Source organism: Rousettus aegyptiacus, unplaced genomic scaffold (genome assembly GCF_014176215.1).
Source record: "Rousettus aegyptiacus isolate mRouAeg1 unplaced genomic scaffold, mRouAeg1.p scaffold_m13_p_16, whole genome shotgun sequence".
NCBI classification, from domain to species: domain Eukaryota; kingdom Metazoa; phylum Chordata; class Mammalia; order Chiroptera; family Pteropodidae; genus Rousettus; species Rousettus aegyptiacus.
In genome coordinates, this window is record NW_023416291.1 from 18,789,142 (window position 1) to 18,817,107 (window position 27,966).

At 34.4% G+C, this 27,966-nt stretch overlaps 1 protein-coding gene across 4 annotated transcripts in view; it reads right to left on the minus strand.

Moving 5' to 3' along the window:
• FBXW7 (F-box and WD repeat domain containing 7) overlaps positions 1-27,966 on the minus strand; it is a 171,275-nt gene that overhangs the window by 81,123 nt on the left and 62,186 nt on the right. The window contains exons 1-3 of one of the 4 annotated variants that reach the window (XM_016144578.2): positions 10,597-10,685; positions 2,301-2,354; positions 1,098-1,670 (exon numbers count right to left, since the gene is read on the minus strand). In XM_016144578.2, coding sequence (XP_016000064.1) covers positions 1,098-1,601 — 504 coding nt within the window. In that variant the 5' untranslated portion in view covers positions 1,602-1,670; positions 2,301-2,354; positions 10,597-10,685. Of the gene's footprint in view, positions 1-1,097; positions 1,671-2,300; positions 2,355-10,596; positions 14,344-27,966 lie in introns of those variants that run through there. The other 3 variants (XR_001596916.2, XM_016144576.2, XM_016144577.2) reach the window with 3 other exon arrangements.

A 27,966-nucleotide genomic window follows, 5' to 3' on the forward strand; every position in this document is an offset into this window, starting at 1 on the left:
TGGAACTGTTTTTCTCAGCACTAGATTAATCGCTAAGTCCTTGAGTTGATAAGATTCCTCCAATTTAGACAGGAATCTAACTGTCCACCTTTTAAAATACGTCTATGGCTAACTTCAAAGGCTACCATTAGCTAAATGAGATAAGGAGGCAGGTACAACACAGCTATCCCCCGGGAATGAGAAGGGAAAGGAAAACTACAGGCAAGGGAAGTCGTGGCAGAAACTTGACAGAAAGTAGGAAATCTACACCTCCTTCACATCGTCTCCTACTTTTCACAGTCAAGTATCAACCAGAATGGTTTGGTGACCCTATAACAAATCTTCAAATCCCTTTGAGAAGTAAATGGAGTATTCTACTGAAATGAAGTCAAAGAAAAACCAATTATTCTGCTGTTCCTAAATATTTTAATTTTAATAAAATACCAGAAGAAAGGAAACAGTAAAGATAGCACTATGCATTCCTATTGTTTTATAATATAGGAAAAATGTTTAATCTTAAACATGCCAGTGTCTAGTACTTCATAATTTTAAAAAATACCAACTCAGATTTCTCCAAAACACAAATATTAACATTCGGTCTGTAGTTGCAACTTCTTTAACTACTGAAGACTATTTACAAAGTATAAACTTTAATTATCGTAGTCATAGTAAGCAAACCAATTTGAGGTTAACTTCCAGTAACTTGTGCTTTGGTGTAACACTTACAAAAAAATAGCCCACCCCACCAGCTGCATTTTGTAAATTAGATTTTCACCCCTTGATTTACACAAATCACGTTTCATCTCAACCTTCTCCACTGCATACAACTCCACTAATTTCTGTCTCAAGGACAAAATTTATAATAAAATTTGATATTAATGATTTTTTCATCATAATAAATGGGATCAATTACCTTCCCTCCATTTGTAATAAAATTATCCCATTATTAGTATTTTTATTTCTAGTATTTTCTAATACCCCTGTAAAACAAAAATTAGTTCACTTTTTATTACATATCTAATAATTTTGCAATAATACAAAGACTGTGAGAAAAGTTTTATTACAATTAATATGGATATGCAAAATGTCTCAAGTGCACAGCAGACAAATATACTCACTTTTGTTGTCTTTGTATAGAATGGGGAGGAGAGTTGGTGAATAGGCAGGTCCACAATACTACTGGAGTTTGTGACACTGTTACTATGTGTATGTTCGTCTTCCCTGCTACTGTCATCAGACTGATCAAAATCATCACTCTCCTGGTCCATTTCCTCTTCTTCTTCGTCCTCCTCATCTTGTTCCCCAGCATGTTCTTCATCTTCCTCTGGTTCTTCTTGGTTTCCCGAGGAGTCCTCATCTACTGAAATAAATCGGTTATTGTTTTCTTCCAGTTGTCCTTGCTGGGAATCATTTTGGTCTCTGGGTCTAGGTTCTGCTCCGACGACTTCACCGTTCCTCACGGTGTGTTCCTCCTCTTGTTGTCTTTGCTGCTGCTGCTGCTCCTCCTCCTCCACCACACGATTCATCTGTTCCTCATCTGCCTGGCTTGAGGAAGGGTTACCTCTCAGAGAGCCTCCAGTTCGTCGTCTTTTGCTGCCCACAGAGAGCAGTTCCTGATTCATTTCCAAAAGCCAGCTTGCCACTTCTTGGACCTTGGCTAGACTATCAGAAGATGCAAAGATTTTCACATTCTGTAGGGAAAAATCAAGAGGGACAAAAAAGGTTTATAAGATATACATTATCTTCTATTTTCATCTTTTATGTCTATATTCCAAATTTTATTAAAGACTATAAAAAGTATTTGATGACACTGATACATTAAGATGTTCTTTAGGAATCAATATAGAAGGTTTAAACTATAAAAGTTATAAGACTTTTTATAAAGACATACACAAAAATTCTGTTATCAGCTTTATTTTAATCTCCTTTTAAAAATTAATTTTAGAATGAAGCTTGATTTAGTTGCTTTGACCAATAAAAACAATTTAAAATTTTAGATTAGTAGTTCATAAAACTATATTTTTTTTTGTAAAATTTTCACCAAACGTTAAGCAGTGTATCACAAAAAAAAACTTTCTAATATTCAGTTAAGTTCAGGAAATACTGAGGTAAACCAAGTTAAAAAGGCTTTTTTACCCTAGGAATTTCCCAAACTTCTCTAATCACAGAACCTTGCCTTTTGATTCAGTTTTCTGACAAGTACCACATAGAATTACTATGAGTTTCACTTTTACAAGGAATACAAATCAACTAGATAGCAAATGAACAAATAAAAAAAAAACCCACTTTTTTTAATGAGAAAAAAGTTCATAAGATCATACCCTCTGACCCAGTAACTCCACTTCTGGCAATCAAGCTATCCTAAGAAAGTAATCCTAAAACAAACAAACAAAAAATTATGCAGAAGATGCTCACTGCAGCTTTATCCACGAAAACAAAAAATAAAAATAAATGTAAATAAAAATAATCAAAACCTAAATGTTCACAACAAAGGAATCATGAGATAGGATAGATACAATACAATCCCTAAACATGATTTTCCATTTAAAAAAATTGTAAAAACATGGATGTTTATATTATACTATGCCAAGAGTGAAATACAGAAAATTATACGATCACAGCATGATTTTTAAACTGCATAAAGACTAAATGACAACATACCAAAATATAAACTTCATTTAGGCAATGGCATTATAAGGTGTTTCAAATTTATTTTTTACATTATATCTCAAATTTTATGTATCAAGCACATTTACCTCAATATTTTTTAATGCAAGCTCTAAAATTTGATCTGACAGAATCTTTTCATAATGTTTATTCTTAAATTTCATTCTTTGCAGATATCTATATGGACATATTCAAGGTTATATTAAAATAATGTTAACACATTACACAAGTTCATCTTTTAAAAATATTTTTTAGATTTGTAGGATATAAGAAATACACATACATTTCTATCATACCCTAAAAGTAACTACATTATATCACAATGATCTTTAGAGAAAACAGTCTTATCCACTTTTCCAATCCTGGCCACTAGATGATTAATCCCCTAAGGTCCACAGATCTCACTGCAATATTTGAAATGGGGTCAAAAAAGTCTGAAAAATAGTTTTAAAGTAGCAATATTCCATACTCTCTAGAAATAAGCTGTAGTGGAGGTGAGGTCTTTAATTCTAATTACACTAGAAATGTAAAGTGTAGAAAGAGAAGAGTTCCAAAAATTGAGCCCAGTAACTCCGTTGAGGAACTGCAACATTCTGAAAGAAAGAAGAAGAACCAGAAAAGATGACTATGAAGAAATACCAGGAATGAGTGGTTTTTTTGATGCCCATAAAGAAAGCATATCCAGGAGGACAAAGCAAATAATGACAACTATTGCTGATAGATAAAGGATGAAGACAAAGAACTGACCATTGGATGCAGCAACACAAATGTCACTAGGATTGGGAGCAATTTTTTATAGTCAAAGTCTAATTAGAAGAGATTTAAGAGACTGGGAAAAGAGAACAGAAATGGTGAACGTGAAAAGATTAGAAGTTGGCTGCAAAAGCGAACAAAAAAGTGGTAATGGTAGGAAAAATGGGGTCAAGAGGAGATTTCCCATTCTTTAAGATTGGAAAACTAGTGGCATATTTGTATAATCATAAGAATAATCTAATATAAAACAAAAGGTTGGCAATGTAAGCAAGAGAGAGAAGAAATGATGAAGTGGTGTTCTTAGTAGTTAAAAGGGGATGAGAAAGACTTTGAAAGTGGAAGAACTTCAGTTACGTTAATAGATGGAAAAGCAGAGTGGTATTATAGGTACTTTTAATTTATTTCATTTTACCATATTTCTTAACGTGGAAAAAGCTGGAAGTAGGTGGGTTTTCACAGCAGTGGAAGTTTTTGGAAGTTCTCTTCTCATTCCTTTTCTTTTTCTTTTCTTTTTTTTTTTTAAAGTAGTTAAAGTAGGAAGCAAGGTCATCAGCTACAAGTAATTTTGGGAGAAGTATTCAAAATTTGAAGAGAGAGGTATGAAATAGTCCTTTAAGGAGAGAAAGGGAGCTTTCCTTGGTGAAAGTGATTTTGATGATCATATGTAATCAATAAACTATGACGCAATATATATATTAAATGTGGCTTTTAAAGGTCAAGTGGTTGGTTCTCTACAGCTATGCCACCTTGAACAAGCCTGATCCGTCTCATCTCAGGGGCTAAGCAGGGTCAGGCCTGGCGAGTACTTGGATGGGAGACCACCTAGGAAGACCGGGTGCTGTAGGTGTAAAAAATAAAAAAAATGAGGAATTGTAAGCTGACAAGGTCTTTGCAATCTGTGAGGTCAACCAAGGGTTGGTTGCCTTGCCTCCCCATCCCCCCATCGCTCCCCCCCCCACAAAAAAGTCAGCTGGTTCTTCTTTAATCTCAGGCAAGCACAATACAAAATTTCGGTTTGAAGTAGAATGAAACCATCAAATGTAAATAACTATAACAGTTTTGAACTAAGGTAGAAGGTCGAGTTCCTTAGAAAAAGCACATCAAATATAACCATTGTTTTCAGAAAATAAACTCCAGAAAATAAAGGTCATCAAAATCTTAGTAGGAAGTATATGTCAAAGATACACTGAAAACATCACAGGAAAGCAGCTTAAAAATAAGATGTTGAAAAACACTGACCTAAATCACAAATGAATATGTATATGTAGCATCTCAATGTATATAAAGGTAAATCTGTTACACATAGATTTTCTTCAAATAAAGAATTAAAATCTTGCTTTAGTAACTAAGGCTAGCTGTCCTAAGGCTATACTAACAAGAACATGTTCCACTTGCATGTTTATGCATAAAACAGCATGAAATCAGAGACACTGCCTGTGACAATGTAGATCCTATGCAAACTGCCCTTTGTGTGCCCAACCTAAACAGGCATATTTTTACAAGATTAAAACAGATTTTTACAAGAATAAAATGGGTTTAGCTTACAAAGTGAAAATATGAGAGAACAGAGAACAAAGGTTATAAAACAAGTCATAAAGAATAGCAGCCCGCCTACCAAAAAAGAGAAAGTTTATGACTGGTATTTCTAAAATAGCACTAGAACTGGGCATCAGTGAATAGTTGTTACCAATTCTGAATATAAAAAGTTCAAATCATTGTGCAATTTTAGTGTTATATTGGGGAAAACAGAAAAAAGTGTCCCAATTTAAGCAAACAAAGTTAACGGTCTCATATTTACAGTATTACATGTAAACAGCTTTCAAATAATACTAATTCTTATAGATAGACTTGATCGAAATTGTAAATCCAAGGAGAAGAATCAGATTTAAAGCACAGCTAATATAAACAATAACAGAGAAAAGTCAATGACAAGAATTCCAGAATATTAGAAGCAGCTGAAAATATCTAATTGATAGACATATTAAATTGATTTCATGTAGTAGATATATTGGATTGGATTTTTCTGACTCATTTTGGGCATGGAATTGAGATTGAATATACAGGAACTAGGATAAATTTTTGATTTTCTGTTGGTATTCATAAATTTAAAATTAAACAAAAAATAGAATTTCTTAAAAATTAGTTCTAATAATAACATATTAAGTACACTAATGACCTAATGAAAATAATAAATATTTATCCAATAATTAATAGAAAATCAGAATCAAATACCACATACTTTTAAGGGAGGAAAATACCTTTTTAAAAATAGTTCACAAAACTACATTAAAAAAGAAAAATTAAGCACCCATGATCTAAAAATTCAAACTGCCATATAGAAAAATAAAGTATTATCAAAAGAATGCATATTTTTGCTTTTTAAAATTCTAATTCTAAACTTTTTAAGAGAAAAATTTTGTGTAATTTCAGATACTGTGTCATATGAAATACAAATGTCAATAAACAGAACCCTAAAAATAAAACCCAATGTAAAATGCCAGAATGATCTTTTATTTCTTCTTACCAGTAAAAGTATATAATGTCAAGAGACTTCAAATATGTAACATGTTTTTATCAATAACTAGTGAGATTGCACTGAGGTCAATAAAATAAAATCTGATGGCTAATATATTGACAATAAATTATATGATTTCCTTGAAAATTATGCATAATGAGAATGAAAATGATTCAAAGTCAGGAATAATATGATAAAAGAAAACCACAGAAATTTTAAATTTTCACTTCACTGACAAGGCAATTGATCAAAGAGATTAAGTAAATTGTTCAAGATCGTCAGCTTCAAGCAAAGCTGGGACCAGAAAATGACACTCGACTGAGTTTTCTTTTATGTGCCTCTATCTACATAACTACCTATGACAAAATCCTAAAAGAATATTATTCTCTAACATTGATATTGCCTTCTTTTCCAAAACCAGAAGCACTACAATGCTTAAAGATTATTACTCTCAAACAAGTATTTACTGAACATTCAGTATGTTTCAGACATATTAATTTTCTAAAGGATAATACTTCAAAATGTTTCTTTAAAAGTTAATCAATGGCTTTTAACCTAACCAGAACCCACAGTAAATTTAGATTTTACACTATAACTCTGCATGCATGTATTTAAACAGACCTAAAACAATGATTTCAGAAAGAGGGAATTATAAAATGTTTCAGATACCTAAAGTCTCTATAAATCAACACCCTTAATTAAACACAGTCGATTCTCATTATTTATGGTAATTGTGTTCTATAACGTCGCCACAGATCCTGAACCACTGTTCCTAGAAGAAACACAGGGTTAAGGTCCTGTAAGCCTCTGGTCACAACACTCTTGCTGACTGATCAAGACATGATCTTTTCCTGTGTGGGTTTCTACTTAAAGACATGCTGTTTGATACATATTTCTCATTCGATAACGCTGAACTCACGGTCAACAGCACCATATAACTCATGCCTGAACGAAGGTCATGTTCTCCATATGGCAATCACAACGTTAGACAGCACCTCAGCCATTTTAAACAGTAAAATCACCAAAAAATAAAATCTTTCAGTGAAAAATGTTTCACTAAATAAACTAGGGAAAGGACACTTGTATATAGTAGAAGAGGTGAAACAAGCAGGCAGTGTCGCCTTGTTTGACCTCAGCTGGGAACATGAGTGTAAGGTAACTCAAATTCTCTTACCCTTGGTGCGTGTACATGTCCATAAATGACTGTGAAAGGATCTCAAGTACTGATTTCGGTGTTAAAAATAAATTTTAGTGAGTCATGAATTCATAAATACAGAATCTGCAAATAATTAGGATGGACTGTATCTACTTTATCTAAATCCTCTAGACAGAGCACTGTTTGCAATGCAAGAATCACACAGTACTCACTCTGAGAAATCAGTGCAGAAGCCACACCTATTGTTATGGTTCTGGTAACCTAGCAAAGGATAAATGATTAGAGAAACTAAAAGCTCCGATACAAATATCCAACACTAAAATTTTAAAATAAATCAAAAATTCAGATGGCCCATATTAAATAAAATTGGACTTCGTATAAAGTTATCACTGGAGGAAAGCAAGGGGGTAAGGTTTCACTTGTTCTTTTGTAAGTGGGGAGAACAGCGTTATTCTTGGCGAGTCTTTCACTGTGGTATGAAGTCCAGAGAGGCCGTAAGCTAAGGGTACTTAAAGGAAGAGAGGCCTACAGTCAGCTCCATCCCAAGATGAAGAAATATAATAATTTTGTTCTTCAAAAATTCAAAATTAAGATTATTTAAATAAAACGAAACTACTCCATGGCTTTCCCCAAGTTCCAGAAAATACAGGGTAACTTTTTGGGCATTTCACCTGTTCAGTGAGTGGACTTCAGACTTAATTTCAGTGCTTTATTTTATTTTTTTAACTAGTTATTCACAAACCTTGCTTTTCAAAAGATTTTTGATCCTCTAAAACCATACGAACTGCTCATGCTAGAATGCTTAAAGGAATCAAAGTGGGCACAGTGCACATGTTAAAGGAACTGAGCTCTGAAAGCCTGTCTCAGAGTGGACTAGGTTGGGAGCCTCAAATCTTATAATCACAGGAGACACTGAGGAATTCTGGTTACACTAATAAAGCAAGAGGTGACTTGCTTTATTGCTAAATTGCCAAAGCCTCCCAATGACTGCAGTATTAATATTTTTGGAAGTTATATGACAGGCAAGATCCATTAGACTTGAGCTACATAGTCATTTAAGAAGCTTTAAGTTGCAGATGGCAGGAAAAGAAACCACACTGTACTTATCATTGGGAGGATAACTCAAAGCTTGCAATCATATCCTGCGAGCAGTTTAGGATTTTTACTAACTTCTAAAAGAGCCTCTCTAATCACCAGGAGTCTTCTTCTGGCCACACTTCCTTACTACATAACACTCTTGACTTTATATTGTAGTTTTCTCTGCTCCAAATTAACAAACTAATTTGTTAATTACTATGGTCAAACTGATTAATAGCAAGAATCTGGAACACATGATAAAGTCAGTTAAATCAGCCTGCCAGTCGAATTCCACCAAAAGCCTCCCATCTTCCTCAGAATAAAAGGGTTTTGCTTTTTTTTATGGTTACCTGCGAGGTCCTATATGACTGACGCACATCCCATCAATCTGAGTTCATGTTCTACTGTTCTCTTTTTCACTATGCTCCACTCTTTCTGTCCTAGTTCTTTCTTAAAGGGGAAAATATGCTGCTACCTCAGAGCCTTTGCACTGGCTCCGCCCCCAAATTATCTATATGGTTCTTCCCACTACTTCCTTCAGGACTCTTTCAAATATCTCCTAATCACTGACACTAACCATTCTATTTAAAATAATAATTCCCTTGCACTGCATTCTCTTTTCCCCACTGCACTGCACAAAAGTACTGGAATAGTGCCTGCTATATAAATGTCTGTCTATCCATCTATCCATTTATTCATGTTTTGTCCTCCTGTCGCAAAAGAATTTATGCTCCATACAAAAAAGAGACTTTCCTTTTCACACTGTTATCTTCGACACCTACGAAAATGCTTCCTTCAGGTCCTCAAAATGTTTCATCCTCAAAACATTTGTTTAGTGAGTAAATAATTATTAAATCTTTTTAAAGCTAGTCATGTACTGAGCCGTCTTTCTTCGCTGAAGAAGAACATCAAGCCAGGCCACAACACAACATCAATTATTTTAAACACATTTTTTTTAAAGTTGGAGCCTGTACTAACCGAGTCACATGTAGTACTTTTGAAATTGATAGGGTATAAATTAAGACCAACATTTATTTATAAATCATCTTCTAAGTCATAAAATCATCTTTATCTCCTTATCAAATTTCTTATTTTCAGCACGGGTTGTAAAAAAGCAAATATATGACTAAAAAGACTAATGCTTCAAAAGCACTTACTTTTTTTGAATAATTCTAATTCCACAGCTCCTATACTGCGGCTCACTGGAAAATCATACATGTAACTCAAGGTGAGAATCTTCCAGTGACTACAAAATTGGCTGAACAAATCCTTAGTAATGCAAATTAACAAAATCAATACCAAATGAACAATATGAAGGAATATTGTCATACAAACAGTAAGTATTCCTTAAGTTTTATGGTTCAGAACTGAAAATTTTAAATGCACATGCCCTACCAATCATATGCATCTTTAACTAGAAAGGACACAAAACACCATTTCTCAGTCCACATGGCAATACCTATTTTTAAGTTATTTAACTTACAATACAGATTTTTGTCTGGCAAAATTTCATTCCCATTCAACTCTACTACCTCAGCAATTTGGATTTACTCCATTATAACTAAATTTTAAACTGGTGTTAAACACCAGTGGATCTTCTACCATTTTTATAAGCTTTTTACAATGTTGAACAAACACTTCCTCTTCCTTACAACTCTCTTGTCCCTCAGTTTCCCTTGAAGTCACCCTTCTCTTGGTATCTCCCCTCAGGCAGCACTGTTGTTTTCGACTGCCCGCCCCTTCCTTCTCTGCAGTTTCTTTGAAACTTGGGGCTTTAGAAGCTAGTATAGAAGCTATGGCAACCAATTCTATTATCTCTAGCCAACTCCTCTACTGAGCCTATTAGTCTTACCAAGATATCCCACAGTCACCCCAAATTCATTATTTTTTAACCCAAACTCCTGTTTACACACACATATTCTTGAGATCCAAATTTGTTCTTAGGTCCTCCTATTTTCTCTACGTCACCGAATGAAACCATATTCTAGCCAGTTGCGGATTTCAGAAACCCAGATGGCTCTTCCTCTTTCTCTTATTGTCCCCACTCCCCAACAATTTAATCCTAAAGCCATCATATGGAGCCAAGCTAGTTATATATATGTGTGGGAAGGAGAGAGACGGTCCAGTAGGTGCGGGTCAGTCCAAGCAGAGGAGGACTTCATGTATGTAGGGGACGGTGTGAGGAGTGGCAAACCAGCACAGGGTACCAAAACCTGACTATGAGAAGGGTAAGAAGTGATCCGTATAGTGACAAGTCCTGCTAGTCAAAGGCAGAGCAGAATGAGAGCATCTGTTTGGGTAGGGGTGTCGAACACAAGCAGGGTAAGAATGGTGACAGCAGGATGATGTCAAAGTCCAAATGGTGACCACAGTGGTGCCCTGCTCAATATTCCTTCGACAGAACCTGCTGTGAGGAGCAGAGCTGCTTGACAGCCCCCAGCTACCTCACCTTGGAATCCACCGCAACATTCACACCTGGCCATGCCTTCTCTAGTCTTCTCCCAGCAAACGACAGAACATGTTGAGAATGCTCCAACAGCCAACTCTGAATGGGGAACTCCCTGCCCATCAAATCTTGTGTTGACATCTGTTTCTCTGAGAACCTGAATTGACACAGAAGGCAGAAGGCATCCATGTACTCTGGTGTCAAAAGTTCTTGGGACGAAATTAAAAAGTTCTGGAAGACGCTACAAAATGGTTAACTTCATTAAACAAAGGTCATTTCACTCCAGAATGTTTAAAGGACGTCTCCTACTACATAAAGTAATCCAGTGGCTTAGCAGAGGAAAAGTTCTCAACAGGGTATTTGAGCTGAAAGGGGTCCTTTTAAGACAAAATAAGACTAGATTTTGTTGAATGCTTTGAAGGTGAAGAATGGCTGCAGAAACTAGCCAATGTAGCACTTACTCTTCAGTCCCTGTAAGGTATGGAGAAAATGTTTTTGACGTCAAGGAACAAGTTTCTTGGATTTAAAAGGAAAATGCGCTTTTGAAAAACATCACGTTACAAAAAGAAATCTTGAATTGTGTCCTCTGCTGCTTGGGCTTGAGTGAAGAAGGATACCAGGAGTCTCAAGTCTTATTGGAAAGCACCGGGAGAAGCTGCGGAGCAAAACTGAGCAGATTTTCCTTCCCTTTCAACACAAGTGTATCCCTGGTGAGCTTTGTTTTTGAATCTTCTCATTGTGAGAATGTGACTTGAGAAAAAAGGAAGAAGAGCTGCAGTCTTATACATTCAAGATGAGTTTTAATGATCTGCCCCAGACAAGTTCTGGATTTCTGTGAAAAAAAGAATATCCTGCTATTTGTAGGAAAACAAACATTATACTGCAGTTTTTAACTTCCCACACATTAATACCATCTCTTTCTTATTCAATGAAAATCAAGAGTAAGCCAAGAAATGCTCTCATTTCAGTTGTAAAGGGAAATTTTATGTGCTCACTTAAGTCATGTTTGACCCTGAATTGGTATTTGTGAAGCAAATAACAGCATAGGAGATAAATACATTTTTTACATTAAAGAGATAAATTAAAGAGGTAAATTCATAGTAAAGAGGTAAATATAACTTCTATTTTTAAGATTAAAAAATCATTTTTATGCATATATGAGCCTATAAAAAAAAATGATCTTCTAATTAACTAGGCCTACATTTGAGCCTAATCATGTCACTGAGTTAAGGAAATGTTTTTCAAAGTCTTGTATAAAATTATATCTAGGCAATATTTTTATTCTCACTGCTTTGGCTTATGGTTTTAGAATTACTATTCAACACTGTTGATAAAATTTACAGGTTGTAAATAACATTAAAATCAATTTACAACCTTTATTTAAATTAAATTTGCCGAGCTTACATTAAAAAATTAAGTCCTATTTTGTCTTAAACTAGTTCTGCAAAATTTATTACATTTCACATAAGTCTGTAAAATTTGTGAAAACATACAAAAGATTAATTTCAAGAAAAGTAAGCTAAGCCCAATTACCAGGAGGCTATATTTTACCTCAAAATAAGCTGGCTAAAATGTTTTTTTAGTTTTAAAAATTGGGGAGAAACTACTCTTGCATGTATTACATCTTATTTGGATCTTATATAGTAGAAATTTGTGGTAAGACGTATTTGAGTAAGTTTAAAAAACAAAGTAGTAACATAAGAAAAGAAAAAACAGAGTTTCTGTTACCTGCTCTATTAACATATTATAGATGATATTCTTTGCGGGAAAGGGAACACCACAAAAAAAGAGGCTAATGAATTTGCCGGTATAAACAGATCCACAGAAAAAGAACATCCTCTACTCAGAAGAGCACTGACAATTATCTATGAATCATTTTATGTACAACTTACTGACCAAGCTAAGGTACCATGAGGAATAGATATAATAATTTTTATGTAGGAGTTAAGATCAGAAAATTATGTCGTGTTCCTTCCCCCAATATGAAAAGATTGAGAGAGGCTGAAAGTGAACATCACTAGTAGGACAAACTGAAATTATGTTTATCTAATAGGAAGCAATGAGAGTAACACAGATATGATGCTATTTCTGCCAATGACGAATCTCTGATGAGAAAACATTAGACAAACTCAAATTAAGGCTCCTTGTTCAAAATGACTGGCCTGTAACCTTCAAACGTGTTAAAGAAATGGAAGTAAAGAACAGATCAAGGAACTGTTCCAGATACATGATAACTAATGCAACCCATGGTTCTGAATGAAATCTTTTTGTTATACGAGATATTATTTGAACTGGTGAAACTCGAATAGGGTCTGAGGATAGACAATCTAATGCCAACATCCTGATTTTAATGGTTATGTTGTGATTATGCAGGAGACTGTCCTTGTTTACAAAAAATGCATACTCAAGTTTCTGGGGGAAACAGATGGTACATCACCTTGGCAACTTATTATTAAATGGTTCTGGAGTAAAATAAATTCTCAGTACTACACTTGGAACTTTTCAAAAATCTGGAGTCATTCTGGTTCCCATCGTCTGTTCTAAACTACCTTTTGGCTTTGTTCCCAACACTTTTGTCACTCATTCTTATAATCACCAGGTCCTCCTACGTCTTACGTAGCTCTGCAATCAATCCCATTTCTCTGGTACTATTTAATAAGCAGATATCATTAGTCTCTTGCCCAAACTATTTGAATAGCATCCCTAGTAATCTCCTTATCTTTTGTCTACTATTCCTCTTATCTACTCTCTATGCTGCTGCCAGAACATGAAATATCAATACCTCAGTGGCAGTTTCCAAACTTTTTACATGCTGAACCCTTTGCTCAATGAAGGCAAAATATTAAACAGGTAAAGAGAGAGCTTGTCGGAAGATGGGCGAGAGGAGAAGAGGACAATGTGTACAGAGAATTAGCAATCTCTAAGTGACTCAGAACTTTTGAAAACTACTATTTTATAAGATAAATCTAAACTCCTAGACACAGTGCACAAGATAGTCCTAATCCTCATCTCCATCTTTCCTCAATACACACTAGTTTGTCTTAAGCTGTACATTTCCTAACAATACTATATATACTCCCAATATGCTGTGTTCTCCCATGTCTGTCTTTACCTTTGCAAATGATGTTTCCTTCTCTTTGACGTATTTCTTTGCTCACCATTTACCAACCCTATCTGGCAATGTAAGTCACCTTCCCTCACTCTTCTATTCTTCTGTGTCACAGAACTTGGTGATATTGGCAAGCACAAATCTTGAATACAAGGACCTCCCCACTTGTACGTATAAAAAGGGCGGAAAATGTTGGTGGAATATTTTGAGGAAAGTTAGAGAATATGCAAAAGAATGAAATGCAGTAACACTCAGATGTTCAAAGGGGCAAGCTTAATTATAGAGGATGGACTTGATTAACATACTGTGAATTATCTTTCTTATACATCTTATAGGAAGCAGAAGGCTCAAAAAGTGGGCATGTTTGCTATTTCAAGTATCTCACCTAATATCATGAAGAAAAGAGGAACTACTTTTCCTTTTTTCCTTTTATGTTAACTGATACCACATATCAAGTATATATTACAATTCTGGGCTCAAAATGCAGGGATACACTAATGCATGTACAGGCACAATAAATAGCTTTTTTCACATTCGGAAGTGAGAGTTAATTGTCCATATAACTCTTATTATTGTCAATATACTCTATTACTTCCTATAATTTCTGAAAGTGTTAACCAACAAATACATATAAAATTTATAGGATAATTTTTCATTTCCTAGAATATATTCAAAAACTTTTCTCATAAACGGTAAACTAAAAAGTGTGGAAAATACAGATTTATCACGTGAAAATATAAGTGGCCATCTTAAATTGTTAACAGATATTTCTATTTCTTTGTATTAGTTGCAGATTAAAATCTATTTCTATAAGAAAAAAAAAAACCCTATGACTGAACAAATTGATTTAACATCATCTCCTTTAACCTGACTTGACCTGGAATGAAATATCTTAAATACTTGGCTTAATATCTCAAATCATTTTTGCTTCAGCATGTGAAATATAAACTCTTTCTAAAATAAGTTTATCCCTCACTGATCCCTCCTTTTAGGTGTTTTAGGTAGAATACTGATGTCATAATGACTTGGAGCAGGAGGGGTGTCAGCTGGGTTTATATAAGGAAGCTGAAATCTTATGAAAGAATGGTCAACAATCACAGAAGTCATTCGTGTACTAATTCAGTCATTCATCAGTCAAATATTAATTGAGTGAATAGAGTGGGTGAAAGCCTGACAGTTGACTAGAAGACATAAAAGGGCTGACACATGAAAAGGTGCTCAATAGCATCAGCTATCAAGAAAATGCAAAACAAAACCACAGTGCAATACAACTTCCCATCCATAAGAATTGCTAAAAATTAAAAGAGACCAAACAACACCAAATGTTGGTGAAAAGAGGAAGCAACTGAAACTCTTATACATGGTCAGTGGGAATTTAAAATGGTACCACCCCTGTAGAAAACAATTTGGCAGTTTCTTATAAAAACATACATACTCTTACATTCCTTACCCAAAAGAAATGTCCACAAACAGGCTGGCATAAGAATGCTTATAAAAGCTTTATTCAGAATAACCAAAACTGAAAACTCGAATGTTCATCAACAGAAGAATGGATAAAGAGACGTATTCAAATAATAAAATAGTACACAAAAATAAAAAAGAATACATTTCTGATACATTCAAAAATATGAATGTCAGAAACAGTATGTCGAATGAAAATAGCCAGACCAAAAAAAAAAAAAAAAAGCAACACCATATGATTCCATTTGTGTTCAAGAACACACAAAACTAATCTACAGTGATAGTAAGAGGGCCAGTGGTTGCCTAAGTGTGGACCGAAATGAGTGGAGCATGAGGGAAGTTATGGGACTGATAGAAATATTCTATTTTGATTGAAGTGCTGGTAACATAGGTATATATGTTTGTCAAAATTCATATGTGCATTTTACTTTATATAAAAACCACCTAAATTAAAAATGTATGTTAACTGAGAACAATATAAAAACTTCTCTGCCTTCTTTGACTCTCCCACTGTGAGCCTGTTACATGCTGAAAAAAAACTTTAGTTTTCTTTGCTCTGGGCCTGTTAGTTGAGTCTCCCCTACATCAATCAATACTAGATATGATCACATCGGAGAGCCAGGATAAAAGTTCCAAATACTGCATTTTCCACTTCATCAGACAAGGTGTCAGTTTTCCCAGGGTCAACAACTCCTGGTATTGAGGAGTCATCACTGTTAAACATTTTGTGGCAGATAGAGAGAATTTTGAATGATAAATCTGTTAGGGCCACATAAACAACTGCACCAGAAAGAACACTATTTGAAACCAATGAACACAGGACCAAAGGAAACCAGAATCTGCTAAATTTCAGAAATAACTCAGCATCTATAAGGAAAGCCTCAACACCATCGCCATGAGCAAATCCTTTTGGCTTTGGCCTCTACTCTGCCTATCATTTTTCAAGAAGGTTTTGAACTTCAGAAAAAGCTTACTGTGTGTAAAAAACAAGTGAGTCAGTTTTTTTTTAAAATAGGGTTCTTATCTTAATAAGCATAATTTTAGCATGTGACTATCGTAGAACATAAGGGGGAAAACTGCCTTCTTGCTATTTGCTTTTTAAATTTAGGAACCCTATTCTCGTTTGCTACTGCCTGACTCTCCCTTGTCTGAGTTTCTGGGAGGTTTCAGTTGGTGTGTGTGTGTGCTATTAGAATTCAGGTAACTCCTGCCTAGATTTCTTTTCTTGTTCTCTGAGGCAAAAACAATTACCTCATTTAGATGAATATGCCAGAGGATCAATATTCACAGACTCCCAGAAACAACCATTCCATCTTCTTCAAATTCTTGGCAAGAAGGTTGAGTGGACATATTGAGAGAAGATACTGCCATGTCTGTACTGTACAGTGTGGTTTCAGAAAATATGTACTTGAATTGAAAAACATAAATACTTAAACTCTATATGTGCCAAGCAGTGGGTATATAATGCTGACCAAAATATTATATATGTGTAAGTTATAAATTACAGTAGAAACCAGGTAAAAGAAATTTCATTATAACCTAGCTCCCTGCCACCAATATCCTCACCTGCCAATATTGTGGTGCCTGAAAAAAACAAAAACAAAAGCCATCACCACTACCAAAAAAATCCCCAAAAAACAAAACACCTAAAACATAATTCTAAAATCAAGAAACATTTATAATCCACTTAAAACTATTCCTTTTTCTTTCTTTCTTAGTAAAGACTGAGAGCTATTATGTTTTACATGGTAAGAAGTATCATGATTTTCTTACAAAGATCTTCTCTATATATGTACAAATAAAGCAACACTGTCATAATGAGTAAATCAGTAAACTAGATCCCTTTATGTAATGATCTGTCATTTTTCAGACAAGAAATTTTTAAAATTTTTCAGGTTATAGAACAGTATTTCTGGACAAACCTAACAAGGCAGTAGTTGTAAAATACTCTCAAACTTCCAAATACTCTCAATTTCAGTACAAACGATGCTGTGTTGTACACTCAATCTAAAACTAAGAGGAAGCATTGTGGGTCGGTCACAACTCAAATTCTTTATCACAATGAAGACAGCCTAAGGATTTTACCACTAAACTCAGACATTCAAATAACTATGAAGACAATAACGATGGCCACTGCTCTCCAAAACTACTGGTTTTCAGGTTTATTAGAGGGAATCCTGCTTAGATCTTCAAGTTTATCAATAGGATTCCTTCACTATGAAGTTATTGCTCTTGCTTAGACAAAATAGAGTGCTAACTTAAAGAATAATAATAATAATAATAATAATAATAATAATAATAATTAATTGAAAGCCATAAAAATATGGCTTTCCTGCAGGAATTCAGCTACTCGAGATATAGAAACCAAAATATTAACAAGGAATCTAATAGGTTAAGAAGTTTGTTTTATACTCAGATTAGTAAGGATGCTTCTACTGCACTCCTGTAATCAGCAAACATTTACCCAGTGTCCACTGGAGTCCAACACACCTTAGCTCCAGGATACTCACTTAATCTACAACACTTAGATTATAATTCCTGTTTTATAAAACATGAAATGAGCTTGGATTAAGGTCACTTGTGCAAAAAGCTTATAGTAAGTAAGATTTAGTAACAAGTCGGAAACTCAGATATGTGTGAGCCAAGGTTAATGTTCATTCCACTAGGCCGACCTATCTTCCAACATGGCATAATAAGGATCCTGAAGCAGCAAGAGAAACGAAGGACACAGGTGGAAATACGTGATAACACTACAATTATCTTTTTCATGCAAAAGTCCCTTTTAAGGCCCCTAAAAATAGCCTTCCTTCCAGTCAGGGCCACTGACAGTGGGTATGGGCCCTGCAAAATTAAAAACAAAAACAAAAACAAAACAAAACAAAAATGCCTTTTTTTTTTTTTACAGCTTTTAGGCTCTCAAAGTAAATGAAATTATATGAGATGGTCACAGGCCCCCTTCGAGACCAAAGAGTCTCAGGAATTTTTACCGGCACCCAACATCTCCCTCATACCCCAAAAACTCATGCACATACTCTAATTGCTTTGGCTTACTAGCTACAAAGGTCTCTTAAAATTATATCCAAATCTGTAAATGTAGTTTTATACTTAACATATGATTTTAAGTATTTTGATAGTTTCAATTGATAGCTGATTTTAGGCAAAATAACGAAATCAAATTCTGTGGACCCTAACCCAAAGAAGCTAACCAACTTTATCATCTTGCTTCCTTATCGATTCTTAACATAACTGCAAAATAATAAGTGTTACCTATTTATTAAATCTCACTTTGTGCCAGGCCTCACTAAATGTTTTACATGTGAAACCTCATTTCACTGTCAAAACAAACTTATGAAGTAGATTCTATTTTACAGATGAAGAAATCAGGTTCAGAAAATATGCTATACTGCATCTCAAGCACTACCCAACTCATATGAAGTGATTTTCCCTCTGAACCTCTATCTTCCTGAATCGCACTCCCAGGGCAGTGGAAATCCCCCATCATTGTGTTCAAAGATCAACCATTCCTGTCTCCAGCAAAGCAAATAGGCTTATAGCCAAGGAATAATATTAATGAAGAGCATTAAGAAATAGATTATTTCAACACAATGTCAAAGCCAAACTGATAGTGAAACAGCTGCAAAAAATTGAGGTCATAAAACCCAGTGGTTAAGAGCCCAGGCTCAGTAGTTAGGTGACAGTATAAATTCTAATTCTACCACTACCTAGCTATGTGACCTTGGGCAAATTACCCAGTGTCTTTAAATCTCAGTTACCTCAAAATGATACATCTATCTCACAGGGTTACTGTGAGGATTAGAGGGGTAAACTTCGGGGTCCCACCTTAACACAGGGGTCTCAGATTCCCACCCTACTTGGTCTTCTAACTCATCTCTTTGTCTCTAGAACCTGAGGCAGCCCTTAAATTAGAAAACAAGGTCTCCAGGCTTAAAAAAAAAAAAAAAAAAAAAAAAACAGTGCAAAAGTTGGTTTTTCCCACTCTCAGCTTTCAGAGTCTCTTCTTGTTCTTAGTCATCGTGAATTTCTTTTCATGTCAGCACTTTGGTTAATCAATCTGCCTTAGAGCTAGGTAGCTATTTATATCTTTATTTTAACTGGCATTTTAGCTGTTTCATTTGAGAGGGGTTTTCATAGTATCTATTTGATATTCTGCCATACAACTACAAATAAAAGTCATAAATAACTCTTTGCAGGGAGGCCTTGGATGATTTTACAAAGAATTAATATTTAAAATGAGTATTAAAATACTGTTAGGTACCAACCTGGGGTAGAGTAGGAAAAACACATTACAAAAGTGGCAAATTAAAGAAAAAGAGTTAGGATACATGAGATGATTGGTTTTTCTGGGCTTAAAATTAATTGTAGGGTATATAATTGCTGGAAATGAGATGAAAAGATTAGGGTATCAGGGTCAAGACAGAGTCCGACTCTTCAAAGTCCTTTGTGTGTGGACGATAAACTTGAGACTGGAAGTCACCAAAGGGCTGCAAGCAGAGAGCTGACACTGTCATATCTAGGTATTTCAAAAATTATTCTGTCAGAAATGAAAAAAAGCAATTAGAAGAGACAAGATAGCAGAGCCTTGCTATTCAAAATGTGGCCATCCACCAGCAGTACCGGCACCATCAAGAAGCATGCTAGAAATACAAAATCCCACTCCAGACCTACCTAATCAGAACCTGCATTTTTAATAAGAATCCCAGGTGGCTCACCTACACGGTCAATTGATGTCAAAATAATGGTCTACACAGCCAACGAACAACAGCTGTCATTTAAATTTCAAGAAAAAAATCTTAATTATTCTAGAATACATGACATTCATTTGATGTTCAAGTTGCTTTATTTCCCTAATAACAAGCTGACTGTTGATCTTGTAGATCCTTAACATAGTTAGATTTAATATTTGAGGTTCTGACATTACAGACTTACGATATGTAGGAATTTGTTATTTAGTTGTGACATAAATTTGAGTCCATTAATATGTTGCTGTCTAAGAGCAAACTGTTTAGCAGACCCAGGAGACTATTCAAAATCAGAGGTGGTTTTTAGTCTTCCGCTGATTGTTGCATGTGTGGTAATTCTCCAGGATAAAAGAAGAGGTAGGGAGAACCTTCCTGCTTAGTGATAGAAGTGAAAAGGTCTAAGAATCTGATGCTTTTTAAATAAAAACTAATAAGAGAGAAAGTTCTAAGCTTTGTATTTTGGATGTTTCATTTAATGTCTCTAGCCATGTTCCTGTTTACTCTCAAGTGCACGATATATTTAAACCATTTTATTTATTAAATTTAATAAATATTGATTGTCATTAGTCCAAATTTCAGAAGAATGCTTTTTAAAAAGTGTTTTCTCAAAGTATGCTACATCAGAATAATTGTGGGTGGTGGGATGAGTGAGAAGTGTTAAATGCACAAAACCTGGCTGTAGCCTACCCTGGAGCCACTGAATCCCAATCTACATTTTTAAATAAGTAGCTTCCAAGTAATTACGTGAGCACGCAAGTTGTACTTTCTAAATCTGGAAACCAAATTTGTTCATTTTTTTATCTTTTTACTTGAATATAACCACACACACACAGAAAAGCGTCAGCACTCAGATCAAAAAATGAAAACATTCTGATACTCTAGGACCACCAGCCCATCTCGGTGACTCCTTCTAGAAACTAGCCCTCTATTTTAGCAATTAGAACACACAATGGAAAAAGGACAGTCTCTTCACTAAACAGTGTTGGGAAAACTGGAAAACCACATGCAAAAGAATAAAACTGGACCATACACAAAAATCAATTCAAAATGGATTAAAGACTTGAACATAAGACCTGAAACCAAAAAAGTCCCAGAAGAAAACACTGGGGGTAAGCTCTTTGACATCTGTCTTGGCAATGATTTTTTTTGGATTTCACACCAAAAGGCAAAAAAAGCAAAAATAAACAAGTGGGACAGTGTCACACTAAAAAGTTTCTGTACAACAAAGAAACCATCAACAACATGAAAATGCAACCTATGGAATGGAATAAAATATTTACAAATCATATAACTGATAAAGTTAATATCCAAAATACATAAAGAACTCATACAACTCGAAAGCAAAAGAAGAATCCAATTTAAAAAATGGGACCAGAAACTAAATAAACTTTTCCCAAAGAAGACATACAAATGGCTAACAGGTACATGAAGAGGTGGAAAACATCACTAATCATCAGGAAAATACAAATCAAAACCACAATCAGATATCATACGCACACCTGTTAGAATAACGATCACCAAAGATAAGAGATAGTAAGTGTTGGGGAGGATGTGGAGAAAAGAGAACCCTTGTGTACTGTTAGTGGGAATGTAAATTGGTATAGCCATTATGGAAACAGTATGGAAGTTCCTAAAAAAATTTAAAAATAGAACTACCATATAGCCCAGCATTCCCACTTCAGGGTATACATATATTCAATGGAAACAAAGACAAGATATCAAAGAGATATCTGTACTCCGATGTTTATTGCAGCATTATTCACAATAGTCAAGGCGTGGGACAATGTAAGTGTCCACCAATGGATAAATCGATAAAGATGTGGTATAAATATATACACAATGGAATATGTAGCCATGAGAAAGAAGGAAATCCTGCCATTTGTGACACCATGAATAGATTTTGAGGGCATTATGCTAAATGAAATAAGTCAGACAAAGACAAATACTGTATGGTATCATTTATATGTGAAATTAAACACAAAAGTCTAATTCATAGAAATATAGTAGAAAAGTGGTTGCCAGAGGCTAGGTGGGTGGAGGAATAGGGAGAGGTTAGTAAGAAGGTGCACGCCTTCAGCTATAAGATGAATAATGTCTGAGGATTTCATGTAAAAACATAGTGACTGTAATTGTCATATGTGTATTATATAACTGAAATTTACTAAGAGAATTAAATATTCTCACCGCCATCACCCCCCAAAAAAGATAAATATGAAAGGTGATGGATATATTAATTAATTCGATGAGGGGACTCCTTTCACAATGTATACATATATAAAACCATTCCCCGTGTATATACTGTAAATACCTTACAATTTTATGTTAATTATACCTCAATAAAGCTGGGATTTAAAAAGAGAAAGAAAAACTCTGATACCCCAGAACCACCCCCATCAATGACTCCCAGAAACTAATCCTCTTCATCCACAAGAGTATCCACCATCATGTCTTTTAACACAATAGATTAATTTTGTCTGTTTTTGAACTCTACACAAATGAAATCATAATTGAAACTCTTGTGTTTGTTTGGGATACTTTTTTCTCAGCATTATCACTAAAAATTTGTCTCTAGTGTTATCTGTAATTGGTTCATTTTCATTCTCATAGCTGTATAGCTTCTACTGGGTAAAATATCAGTGTCAAAAATACCACTTATATGTTCTATCTCTGATGGGCATTTGTATAACACAATCGAGTTTGATAACTGTTGTTGCATTATTTGGAAAACTGTACTCTTGATATGTGTGGCAAGTTTTTATTTCTCCAATCCAAATTTTTTTAAAATTACAGTTGTTTAATCACCATTAGCGATCTCCAATAAGTTAATGGACGGAGGCAATGAATATCGATAGCTGCTAACATCACAAAAGGAGGGACAGCAGACACAGGTAACTCCCAATTAAATAACAAACCACGCCCTAGACAGAGGGATCAAACAGGTCCAATAAAGCCTCTAAATCCAGCTTCGGTGTGGGGACGTAAAAGAGACAGACGAGTATGTTAAACTGTATAGTCAAAACCCGAGTATGAAAAAAAAGGAAATGTGGATAAAAAGGTATGGAGAGTAAATCTGTAGATTAAAAAATTTATAAAGAAATAGCAACTCTTTTAAAATGGCTGTATTAAACAACAGTATCGAAGGAGACATACTTGGCTGAGAGAATCATAAACACGAGGAAGAAATTACTGTAAGAGTATAACTTAGAAGAAGGGAGTTACTGAAGGAAGGGAAGGGGTTATGACTGAATCAGGGCACATGGTGAAGCTTCTGCAATAGTTAGTAAACATCTAAGTATTGAGCTGCATAGTTACAAGAACATATTATGTTAATACACTAAGGTCTACATTTGTTTTTATAGTTTCTGTACCTATAATTTACTTTACAATGAAAAGAAAAATAGTTTTAAAAATTAAAAAAAATATATATATATAAGGTCTGCTGATCTAATAAGAACTCCCCTAAAGATTAATCGGCAATGGGATGATATCATCTGGATTATTTTTAACAAGCATTTTCATTCCAAACTGCCACAGTATCATCTCAAAATAAAGCAGAAGGAGATACACAATTTGGGAAAGTATCTTAAAAGGCCTGATGCCTGTCTCAATGGTGCTAATTAAACTATTTAGTACAATATTCATACTCATTGCTCTCACAACAGTACAAAAGCTGCCAAATCTGGTAAGTTCAACAAATTTGGGAACACAACACAAAGCTTGAAACCAGTTAATTTACTTTTAGACACATCTTCATTCCACTATTCCAAAACCAGTGTTCAAAACAGCAATTCACTTGTGCAGCTGCAGAACAAACATGGTTTCCATACCACCGGGCTTCTCTGGATTTCTTCTAAGGTCAAAGTCATCACAAGAATTCAAACTACAAGGTTCCAGGATGTCACTTTTACTACATAAACACAAGACTTTTGTTTCTCTTTAAAAATTAAGATATGTCTCTATACATAAATAGTAGGCCATAATTATTTTATTCCTTGCAAAGTTACCTAATTTCAATTAGCAATTTGAAGAACTCTTTGATATCTCATTTCAGAATTACAAATTTCAATCGTATTTTTCTGAAATTCAAAATTCCTGATTATGTTAAAACATAGTCATTTGGTGATCTTTTAAGGTATATGCTCACTTTTTCCTACCACTCTGAACAAAATTTAATTAGTCGAGAAATTACAATGAATGGCCAACTATGTGTTAGACAATGAAGCAGATACATGACATGTAAAAACCAACAATCTTGCCCTTAAGATATCTGAGATTTAGTTGGAGATATTAAGTATTTTGTACAATAACTTGGTTTGGTGTTATGATCTAGATGTATAATGAAGTTCCAAGAAGGAAAGAATCTCATGTGACCAGAAATAAGACATCTCTGCACATGAAAGACACTGAATAATTACTAACAGAAGGAATAAACAAATAAACACAATAAATCTATAGCACAGTTGCACATATGTATAGAACCAAGCTGGGTCCTCAACAACTAGCAACACAAAATTAGCTCCTTGTCAAAAAGAGCCCTAAAATCTGAATACGCACTTGCAATATTTCACAGATTTTAAGAGGCACACTTTTTTTTTTCATTTCAGCTTCTCAGAAACTGATGGTACCCAAGTAGCAGCATTTTTTTCTTTTCTAGTAATTAAAATAACTGTGTACCTCAAGATTCTTAGATTTGATCAAACTATCAGTTGATTCTAAAGAAAAATGTAGTATATAACATGATTTCAAAACTAATCACTACATGCAAATTTGGATATGTAATCTTCATTTTTATTAGTAACAGTTCAAAAAATTAATAGCAGACACCTTGCAATGTCAAATCCTGAGTACTGACTCTTAAAATTTCAAAACATAAAAGAACATAGTAACACCTACTACAAATTCCTACAACACATCCTCTATAAAATCTACAGCATGGATGTTCTCTACCATTACTGCAAATGGTATTGTGAGGTAAATAACCATACATAATTTGAACAAATCTCAGTTATAGAAATATTGAAGATATTTCTTCCTTCTTACACTAAAAGGTAACTCTGGGGGGTAAATAATCTTTGTTGTTGTTTTTATCTATAAGAAGGATAAACTAATGACTATCTTAGAAAGTACAAATTTTGCTAAAAAAAAAAAAAAGAGAAAGGGGGTAATTTCATATTAACCAAATAACTTTCATAATCATTTATAAATTACCCTGAAGGAAAACTCCTATGAGCAACATAATGCAGTAGTATAAAGCAAGCAACCTAGTATGTTGTATTTTGACCAGGGGAGATGCCATGTTTTTTTTTAAAGTAAACGTGAATTTACCAATACCGAAGTATTATCATTTAGCTAGGGAAAAAGTCTGCTGGGAAAGTGCAAGCCGGCACGAGTTAAACTGCCGCCACGATCATAAGTACAGCATACTTCACGCGAAAGCAGCACTAGTCTGATTAGAACAAGAACTTACATCGATCTTCCTTACCAATCTTTTATCGTCATCGTCATCGATATCTGAACAGAAACATGAACGAGTGAAACATTTTAATCAACTAAGGAAAGAATAAACAGCAGGGGAATCTGCATATATGTTGCGTCCACGAGTGTGTGCGTATATCTTTATAGCTCCCTAAAGTTAGATTCTGTTTAGCTTCTGTTTTTCTCCACATAAAACTAGAGACAGGAACACAGGCAGTCAGTGAATCTGACTTTTGTTCGTAAGGGGGTAACCTTGGGCAAGTCTCTTCATCTTTGCAGTCTCAAATATCATTATTAGAAAAGGAAATAATATTGGAGTATCTGCTATGTGCCAAAAACTATGCTAGATGTTATACATAACTTAACTCTTAATCTTCAAAAGAATGCTCCCAGATCATTAATACATCCTCACATAACCAAAACTCGGTCACCTAAATTTGATTCCATCACGAGTCTGCCTAACTCCAAAACCCCACTTTTCTTTACTACATGGTAATGATAATGCTTAAATTAATACCAAAAATATTTGAATTATAGATAATCTAACGAAAAGATATCATAATCTACATGGCCTGTTTAAAAGCTATCCAAGCATAAGAAACAAACACTATTTTGCTGGTCCACCCATTCCATCACACCACCCCCTCCCTGCATGGGAGATGCCTGGCACTTATTAATAGCAGGGGAGGAAATGTAAATATGAACATACACAAATACAGTTCAATGCATAAAGTATTCATGACAAAACAGCAGGACGACTAGGGACAACAGTCTATTTTTCTGCAAAACACCTTTCTGTAATGGAAATCAGTTCATTCATTCATCATTATCATCATTAAGGGATGATGTCAGTATCGTATGAAAGTCACATTGGTCCACAAAGAATTTTCTCCACCCCACTAACACTCTGAAGCTATCAGGAACAAGATTTCTCACAGAGAGAGCCTTAGTAATCATGATGACCTCAAGAGGAAAAAACAAAACAAAACAAAACGAAACAAAACAAAAATAGAAAATCCTGCAGAAGAGGGAAAGCAGAGGCTGGTTAATGGCTGTAAGAACTGTTAGGCTTTCCACATTATTAAACTATCTGGTCAAGCTGTTGAGTGAAGACAAAAAAGCCATAAAAATATTTTCCTTTTTTTAAAAAAAGAAAGAATTAGGGGCAGGGATGACTAATAAAGAAGGTTACATCCTGAGTCAAAATTTTTAATTTTGACAATTTATCTTACGTAGAATTGAATACCCCCATGGACTTTTATCTCAAAGGCATAAATCCTAGAACTTAGAATTAGCTAAGTGATGCCGGGTACAAATGTTTAGCTGTATTAATATTTTTTATTAGAATTGTTACTGGTTTTGTTAGGTTACAAAATTGCAGAGGTCTCTAAATGGCTTGTCCCTGTATTTACAGTCTGATTTTGCAGAACTTTATGTTTTCTCCAGAGACACACAGATTGCTTTATAACAGAGTGCCTGTATTATGGCATTTAAAGAAATCCAGCTGCTTTATTTAGACCCAGCCTAACTTCTTCAGTAGTCACTGCTATGGGCTAAAACCAATCTACACTGAGAGGTTAAACTTTGTTGCTGATAAACATTTAAGAATTACTTTGTCAAACCAAAATATTACCCATTTTTTGTGTTTGCTTTAAGAAATACTAATAAAGAAAATTGGAATGAAATATTTAAAATGAATAAAAATTAAGCAATAACATTTAGAAATACAGATAATAATAATGACCTCAAAATTTCTCTCAAAATTATGCTGTTAAATTTAAATTCTAGAATATGCTATGTATTTAAATAATATATTTTGAGTCCGTTTCTTTAATTTTATAATAATGCCACAGGAGGATAGCACTCATTAAAATGATACAGGTTTTTACCCCTTAGAAAAGACCTTTTTAGTTTACAGAATAGCATATTTACCTACCTGGTCACAGAGAATACATTTATTTACTAAGTTGAAGAACAACAAAAATTGACTTCAGCATTTAAATCTCTGTCAGCAACATGTGTCTACGACATTTCTAACACTTTAAGAATGTCAAATCCTAATCAAATTTGATTTTGGTAATACAAGTTTTATTGAAAATTGGAAGTTATCAAATTTTTTACCTGAAATGTTGTTTTACATTAAGGAATTTTTAAAGCACATTTACAATGCTCTGAAACAGATGTATCCTGAAATATCAACTCACTAATGTTAGAAATACCAATAGAGCATGCCTACCACTTAAAAATGGGAAGAAGAAATATAGGAGCTAGCAGAAAGGGGAGAAAATGGTATTTTGAACAGAATAACCATACCAATCTGGTTAACAAATGTAATCTAAGCGATCTCCACCACCCCAAATCACATCCTATCTACTTTATATCAAAAGTCATTTGAATCTTGACAGTTCATACCACCTTCTACTCTTTCTGCCAATTCATGCTTATTACTATAATATCCAAAATCAAATTCTGGCTCAGGGATTATCAAAAGGTCAGTAACAACTCTGAAAGTCTGTTTTTCTTTCTTTATTGCCTGTTTAGATGATTCACTTTCCAAAACTTTCACTA